The 8,918-nt window shown below is 38.9% G+C and overlaps 1 protein-coding gene across 5 annotated transcripts; it reads right to left on the bottom strand.

Annotated features, from left to right (window-relative positions):
* Nucleotides 1-3,806: 3,806 nt before the first annotated feature.
* On the bottom strand, nt 3,807-7,192 carry LOC147151942 (uncharacterized). 5 transcript variants are annotated; one of them, XR_015085873.1, is made up of 5 exons: nt 6,509-7,192; nt 5,311-5,403; nt 5,043-5,132; nt 4,702-4,828; nt 3,807-4,602 (listed from the first exon to the last, which is right to left on the bottom strand). XR_015085873.1 is itself a non-coding variant. In XM_086024667.1 (3 exons), the coding sequence occupies exons 1-3, from the start codon at nt 6,703-6,705 to the stop codon at nt 4,018-4,020; spliced, it is 909 nt and encodes a 302-aa protein (XP_085880793.1). In that variant the 5' UTR covers nt 6,706-7,192; the 3' UTR covers nt 3,807-4,017. The 5 variants fall into 5 exon arrangements, 1 of the variants encoding a protein (XP_085880793.1); XR_015085872.1 differs by having other exon boundaries at nt 5,043-5,403; XR_015085871.1 differs by having other exon boundaries at nt 4,702-5,132.
* Nucleotides 7,193-8,918: the final 1,726 nt, after the last annotated feature.

Genomic DNA, 8,918 nt, shown 5'->3' with positions numbered 1-8,918 from the left:
TCCTCGATTTTCTGTTTCGATAGACCATTGTTACAGTCCTAATAATAGACGGACGGACGGACGGCCAGACGGACGGACGGACAGGCGGACGGCCAGACGGACGGCCTGACGGACGGACAGACAGATAGATGGATAGATGGATAGATGGATAGATAGATAGATAGATAGATAGAATTTCCTATGAGTCCACTGTTTGTTCCTTACATTTGCCTGTGTTCTGCAATGGTGAGCCTCCACGTCAGGGTACTATGGGAACAGTACACGTGTGAAGAGGATAAGATTTGTGTATCTTTAGGAAGAGGTTGTGTTACAGTATGAGGGACTTTTTGTTCAGTGACATTCCCATGCCAAGACAACACCAAATTCTTCACAGAAGTTGGGCGGGCCACAACTGTTCAAACACAGTTACTGACAGGAACAAACCCTTTTTGTTTTGCTTAGTATTGGTTTCGAGGAAACAATGCATTCCATCCATCTATTTTCTGTTCTATATGCATACTATATGTGCTTTTTTCATTTTTTTTTTCATTCCCTGACCTTTTTTTGGGTAATACATTTGATTGTTTTATACAGATAGCCTTCCAGTATACATTGTGGTACATACACTTAAAAGCGCACTCCACTGGATTTTGTCCCAAAATATCTTTACAATAGCCTTTTCATTTGACCATTTATGACTGACACATTTTATAAATAGCAGATCAACACTTGAGCTTTTCACAATGGGTATTCTTGCAAGTCTTTGGGAAATAATTTTCAGATTGGAATCGGGTTAGTCGCGATCATCTTTCTGTGGGAATGACACTGAAACAATATCTTTTATTCTTTGACTGTGTGACAACAAAGCAATTTTAGTGATTTAATGCTTAATTTCTTTAAACCATCTGATACTTAATCCGAAGGATGTTATTTGCTATAATAGTAACACAAGTGATAACAATTTTGCATATTTACCAGTAATTAATTTTATGAAATCTGTATGCGAAATTTTTATTCACAAACAGACATTTGCAAAATCCCCTCCCAGATTTGTGCCTTTCCTGTTGGAGTTGAAATCTGAAATTGATCTCTATCAAATTATTTAATAAGAAAAGCAATAAGATATTGACATTTTTGAATGCCTTTTTCCTATAAAGCCTTAGTTACAAATATCCAGAGACAGTTTTACTGTGCTTTTTTAATTTTTACATTTGTCTTTCTTTTTGGTTGGACTATTTTATTTAACAGTGATATCACAATGTATCTACTATTCAGATTTCCTGATATCATATAATTTGAAAATAATATTTAAATAATACTAATAAAGAAAAACAGAGTCGTGATAATGATCATATTAAGTCATCATGATGACTGCATTTACCAAAACACAAGGTGATTTCCCCACTTATTTATAACTGTGGTATGTAGACTTGTGACTTCATGTTTGGTTGTATCCTGGCGTCACAACCGAGCTACGTGACCAGTTAACTTCATCCTGACATGGACATCGTACTTTAGGATTCCCTCGTCAACTATCACGATGACGACTTTAAATCTCATCATGATGACATTTAATCTCATCGCAATGACTTTATACTCGTTACGATGACTTTAAATCTCAACCTGTCCTTTTTTTCCCCTCGCTGGGTGACACTAATACACCATCGTAGTTTTGCTCCTAATTGGAAACGGACTCAAGTACTCTTGCCTCACCAATTCATCCTGTGCTGCTTTCTGACCCTCGCTATCACGAGTCCCTTGTGAACTACTTTCAGACCAGACACAAATTTTCACGTTGTCACCACCATGAATTATTACATTGCCTGTTACGTGAATTTCTCTGCTCTGTTTCATCTGTACTCTTGAGTTTCCTCCCTGGAGGTCGTTTTTTTTTTTTTTTTAAGTAGTGGCTGATTTTGACAGCCATATTTGCAAGGCTAAAAATCATAAACGTTACTCTGACATAAAGGAAACGTTTTTTTAAATAAACCTAACATGCTTGGATGCAAAAATAAGAGGCAATATTTACCTGTTTGCACCATCGACCACGGAAAAATCAGGACGCCAATAGCAAACTATAGCCCCGATAGGGGAAAAACTGGAAAAACACGATTCATTGTGTTTGTTCTTCGGTAGTTGCCTCAGGCTTTTCACTGCTGTTGATATAGCACCTCCACAGTGGTGCAGCGCTGAAACTGCAGTTAAAATATATAGTTGCTGCAGACAGACATCAATCGCTCATTCAACACAGCTGGAGCTTTACGCTGTGTTGAGCGATATTAATCGCTCTGAATGGGGGCAGCACAAAATTAGCTGGAGGCGGCTGCCAAACAATTCTGAAAGTAGGAAAAACCCTACTTTGGGTGAGCAGTAGGGATGTAACGATTAACGAAAATCTATATAAAATCGATATAAATGCTTAAAAGTGAGCGAGTATGAGTCAGGGCACATTTCACAAAATTACGGAAAACGATGTAAATTTCCCTTTTAAAGCAGCACAGCGGTGATAAACGAGCATCTAAAAAGGAAGCATGTTGTGCCTGATGTCCGATATTATTTCTCACATTGGGACAGTCGTTTCTGGAAGGTAGCTGTAGTTAGCACATAGACTCCCGTGTACCGTGTCTGATGGAACGCTACACACATGTCCTGTTGTGGTCTACTACGGATTATGGAGGCATTAGTCAGCGAACTGGCGTTTATCAAAAACCAAACCACCGTTTTTGTATACCCAAAGTCCCGCGGTTGACAACGATTTTAGGAAAAAATTGTAGTGCGATTTTTCTGACAGATATTGACATTTCCATTCAATTTGCGATTTTCTTCGAAAGAAGCGCCAGTGCATTTACAATATACATTTCCAAATATGACAGAAAATGACATCATACCATGAAATACATTAAAACTATTACTAAAATAAATCAAGTACATAAAGGAGGTTTTGTGAGGTAGGCCGTCCTTTTTCAAAGTTTCTAAAAGGGTTCAAGTAATGCAAGGCCTACTGTACTACTTGCCATCATGTATAAATATGCAATTATGTGTCATAGGATATAAATGTAGTAAATACACTAATATTTTTCTCACCAAATAATGTTTTGAATTTTGTACTAATGTACATGTTCTTTGTTGATCTCACTTTAGAGAAGTTTGTCATGCACGAGGAGAAAAGTCTGCTGAGAATCTGGCAGAGAGGATCATCGGGGCACAAAGCAAACTGCACTAATGACGAGAGGGCTCAACATGGAGGCAGGAGAGTCAGGAGCTTTAAAAAATTATGCAACCATGAGGAACCTTAACTTATCACCATGCGGACTCATTATTCATCTAGATGCACTTTGGCTTGGAGCATCACCTGATGTGGTGTTGTATGATCCTCTGGAGCGAACCAAAATGTGGACTGGTTGAAATTAAATGTCCCAATGCTATGAGCTTTGTTGACTGTGTGTACCTCGCTGTGCACCAGGGCCAGCGCAAAATTAAGGAGAGTCATGTGTACTACTGGCAGGTCCAGCTGCTGGTAACTAGAATGAAGTGGTGCCATTTTGTTGTGCGTGCCATAATGACATGTTTGTTCAACGCATCTATAGAGATGACAAAGTGCTGTAAAAACTGAAGGAGAAATGTGATTTGTTTTTCTTTTATACTTGACCTCCAAAAGCACCTATTCTTAAAGTAAATGGTTGAGACCTATTATGTGTCTTTGTACATTGTGTGGTCAAACCAACGTCTAAATAAAATGAAACATTGATTGTAAAAAATAAAACCACAGTCATTCAAACTGTAGTGGAGTACAAAGTAGTTTCCATTAGATAGTAGGAAGAACTATACACAGTTTATTAGTTTTTAATACACAGGGGGAAAAGAACCTTTGCAACGGAACTTACTAACATTTAACTCGAACGGGCTTTAACAAGGGGTCCGTTCTGGTAGTTGGTCAAGAGGCAAGTCACAGCAAAAAGTTGGTTGATGCTGCCAGTTAAGGACAAAGGGATTACTGTGCTGAACAGTCTGTGTTCTTTCAACCTTCCTATCAACCGCTCAACATGGTCTCTTAGTCGAGCAACGGAATGGGTCTTCCTCACCTCTGCTCCGGATAACTGTGATGACTTCTCCAGGAAAGCAGATGTGTGGACCTTGCAGGGGACCACGTCCCTTGTCCACCATAATGGCCATGGACGGTTTCAGGAGAGACACCAGACCAGATTGCTTCAAGATCTCCCGGTCACTGATGGAGCCTTCGTAGAGAGGGGAGATGAATGTGACAGGTCCATGAGGGGCGATCCCAATCAGTCCCTTAAATGTCCTGTGGTACTTGTAGCCAGAGTGCAGCTCACTCTTCAGCACTAGAGAATCTGGTGTTTGGCAGATTAGATCTGTGCAGTCCAGGATAACATGGGTGTCTGCATAGTCGGCAAAGACCTCTGGAATATTCTGCTTTATGGTCTTCTCATCCTGCCAAATGCAGATAGCTCCAAGCACCTCATACAAGAAGTTAGCCCAAGTAGTAATAATCCAACTAACGGTTGACTGGTGAATCTTACATCTGTCAGCCAGATCCTTCTGCACCAGGTCCAACGACAGATAGCACATGAAGAGAAAGAACTCATCGATGGGCTGAAGAGACTGTTAAAAAAGAGAACATGTATGGTTAGCAGTTGTCCTTTGGGTAATCACGTAATGTACAATTTGCAAATTAATAACTCCAAATAAAAAGGTACTTACGGTTGAAAATGCATGTTGAAGATCCTGTCTAGGAGTTGCAGCATGTGTCGTGCTCCCACGCACCATGTCAGGTAAGGCGGGTTCAATCTGGCTCCAAATTGACATCAGGTGTGCATAACTTGCAAACCTGTTAATGAGGCCCTTAATTACTACATAAAGAAATATGAAAGTGCACACCATTTAATTTAGGACTGCCAAGATTAGTCGACGATCAAAATCGTCGACAATTAATTTTAATAGTTGATGCATTGTTTATTTATTTATATATTTGGCACATCTGTTTTTCTCTCAAAACTGCTTCTCTCATTACACTTAATATACTCAATACAATGCAAACCTGCCTTTCACGGCAGCACGATGGGGACGTCATTTAGAAAAGGAGGCACGTTGTGGCTTATGCTTGATTTTATTTCTGACAGTCACAGTCGTGTCTGTAAAATAGCAGTAGTTAGCAATAGCATACACACGTTACAGAGTGTGTTTGACGTAATGTAACACAATGTCCTGCAGTATTTGGTATGCAACATATCGTAGCATCTATTATGGATTAAGGGGGCAGTAGTCAGCGAACCCGCGTTGATTACCAACCAAAACAGCGTGTGTTTATACCTGTGGTGGAGATCAAAGGACGAAGAGCTCTCTTGCTCTCTTTTTCTCTCTCGCTCGTTCGCTCTCTTGCGAACGGAGTGATACGTCCATCAACTGGGAAATATTAGCATTTGAGAAACACAAAATATACATATTTGCCACTCGTCGGTATCACATAACAATAAAACCCATAAATAAGTTTGTTATAATATACTACATTATAGTGCAAAAAAAGGTTATTCCTTTTTGTTCCAGGTACATACCACATTCTGATTGTGTAGATCAATTTACTATTAAATTATGCATGCTAGTGAAGAAAAACGGAACCTTTTGGATAAAGGTTAAATAAAGACAAAATTAAAAACCAATACAAGTGTTTATTTTAGTTCTCTTTAGCACAGTGTTTTTCCCAATTTACTCCTCTGATTTCACTACCTTCCATGTTTAATTTTTTTTTTTTAAGTTTTTAAAAAATGGTGCCCAAGAAGAGTGATATACGTACTTTATACAAGTATTTATTTTTGTATTTATAAATCATTTCACTGTATTAGTGCAACTCTGAATAGTGTAGTTTTAGTTCCATTCTAAAATGCACTAAACAATTACAGCAAAACGTTTTAAGGCCAAAGTATCGCCATCAATTTAATTTTCTCCCTCATTTATAAACATGTCAGGAATGATGGTATAAGTTGCAAAGTTTAATCAAAGTGTTAAAGTGGAATGTACTGTCATCGTAATTGCCCTGATGATTAGTTTGTACATAAAGAATTCAAGCTGTAAGTGAATGATGGTTATTATAAGAGCACTAGCTTGCTGCAATTTTCCGCAATTTAAATATCCGCTTAGTCGACTAATCTTGCGATTAGTTGGTGTTGGTATTTAGTCGACTCGCAAAATAATTGTTTGTGGCAGTCCTAATTTCTATGAGCTGTCTGAGTCCTGTATGTCAAAAGCAGGTGACCTTTGCTTTTTCCTTTTAAGCAGTCTCAACCCCAGAATGAAGTTTTAAAATCAAATATTGTAGAAATATAAGACAATGCATCTGATCAAATTGGAATTAAAAACAGCCAAGTGTCAGCTAATGATGAAAAATACAAGAATTGATCATCATAAAGTAACTAAATTAATTTAGCTAACTAATTTAGCGTTCCTCATGTGTCTCTCTGCACAAATATATTTTTTGAAAGATTACTTAATTCTAACATCATTGCTTTCTTACCTTGTGTATAACCTGATGTCGGCATCAGAGGCAGCAAACCGCTGCAAGCCAAATTGGCAGGTGATGGCCATTTCCTCCATTTCCCTCTGGAAAGCAACAACCTCTGACCAGAGCGCTTTTGTCTCGTCAAGTGCTAGATTCACAGCAGCTGGTTCAGCAGAATAGCAGTAATCGTGGTCAGGCAAAGTTACTTTCATCGCTGGTTTCTCCAGGTCATCGGCGTGAGGGTTTGGCCGCTCCCTCCCCTCCCAAACACAGGGACGAGGGGCAGGAAGGGAGAAGTTGTTCCACGCAAAAAGGACAGGGAAGGAGCATCAGTAGGAAGAAAATGCAGAGAACAGACTTTGGTGCTATGTGTGACAAAATATTTATCCCTGCGAATGTTCACAACCCACTGCCTACGCTGCTCAGCATCTTTTGGTAAAGAGAAAAAACTCAAGGCGGAGTTACACCGCGAGGATCCACTACATCTGGGCACACAGCAGTGATACTTGGATGTACTGTCCTCTCTCTTCTGGAACCAAAATTTGGCTTTCTTCAATGTCATGACAAACAGCACGCCACACACATACCAACCATATGGAAAAAAATATACCCAAAAACGTTGACAATTGATAGAAATTCTCTGTAAACCTTCTTCAAAACACAGCACTGCCCGCCATTACCGGAAAGATGGGTGCCTTATGGGCTTTTACCGGAAATGCGTCACACCGTTCCGTGCTTATAGTCCATAAGGCTCCCTGCTGTCTAAATATGTACATATACATATTTTAAATCAACTTGTAAAATATATGTCGTATTATCAAATTAAACATACGAAATTAACTAAAATGTGACCATATGGTGCCAAAGGAAAGTAGACGCAGGAGGTGTATCACAAAATACTTTACTGAACATCCCTAGGGGGAAACAAAACACGTGACTACTAAATCAACGGACATTGCAACCACCAAAAAAACCTCGTCCCTCTACACATCCCTCAACCCATAGTTGCATGAGGGAATTATGCCAGCAAACACTACAACCACATCCTTTAAGTGGGTCACACAAAAGGTATATTTTCCGTGGAAACCAAAGAATGGGGCGGGTACGTTGTCAATTGCACCCGCCATTAAAAACAAAACAAAACAACTAAAAATTGTTGACACTAAATGAATCCATTATTCCTTTTTTGAAAGTGATGATGCTATATTTTGTTTAACCACACAGTAAACTTGGTAAACTACATTTTAGTCTAAATATACTATATTTCTTCCCAGTAAACATAGTAAAATTTGAGTGTAAATATTCAGCGTAAAATTTACTCAGAGAATTTCATGCTGAATATTTACACTCAAATTTTACTATGTTTACTGGGAAGAAATATAGTATATTTAGACTAAAATGTAGTTTACCAAATTTATTGTAGAGCATTTGATTAAACATAGGTGTTACCTTCCACAGGCGTTGTCTTTCTAGTTTTTTTTTTTTTTGGGTAATCATGCATCCACCTTGTCTGGGGAGAGTGGAACAGCCTACAAAAAAACATTTAGCTAAAAATCGCCAAAAATCCATTTGAAAAAGGCCAAATACTGAGTGAGGCTAACGTAACACAAACACAGAATCAGAATACCTTTATTGTCACGATGCAATTAGGAGTGCTTCTCCATCAAGTGCATAAAAAAACAGTAAGAAACAGTCTCACACAAAAACAGAGAAATGAGAGGCACTCTAAAATTGTATTTTACATGAAGTACATGCCACTGACAGAAGAATTCAATAATCCCTGATTTAAAAAAAAATGAATAAAATCCTTAACTCAATATTATGAGGCTGTTATTTTAAGTGAATGTTCAAAGTCTTGGTGGCTCTGGGGCAAAAACTGTCACTAAATCTTGATGTGTGAATTCTGGCAGACGTGTATCACCTTTCTGAGGGAAGTAGCTGAAAGTGTCCATGACCTGGATGGATGTGAGGAGTCCTTATACCATTTGCTCTCCTGAGGTAGTGGGATGATGCAATGTTGTGCAGTGAGGGCAGAGAGCAGCCAATGATCTTTTCTGCGGCGAGGATTATGCTCTGCAGTGATATCTTCTCTGTCTCAGTGCAGCCTGAACCATGCTCTAATACAGTATGTCAGTATGCTCTCTATAGTGGAATGGTAAAAGGCCTGAAGCAGCCTTTCATTGGGTTGTTTCTCTTCACCAGCCTCAGGATGTAAAGATGCTGCTGTGCCATTTTGATGATGGTGATGGGATTAATAGTACCAGAAAGGTCACCAGAGATGTGGACCCCCAGAAAATTAAGTGTCCAACATTTCAACCTGACCCTATCTATCAGTAGTTGGAAAAGACTCATCTGCTGCTTCCTCCAAGCTGTACTTTATTACTTAAATAATACTAGTTTGATCTGAGCAAGTATTGTAGGCACA

The sequence above is a fragment of the Filicampus tigris genome, chromosome 2, assembly GCF_054856515.1.
Source record: "Filicampus tigris isolate MCC_2025a chromosome 2, RoL_Ftig_1.0, whole genome shotgun sequence".
In the NCBI taxonomy this organism is placed as follows: domain Eukaryota; kingdom Metazoa; phylum Chordata; class Actinopteri; order Syngnathiformes; family Syngnathidae; genus Filicampus; species Filicampus tigris.
Note: the sequence above shows the minus strand (reverse complement) of the source record. Positions and strands in the feature narration are given on the sequence as shown.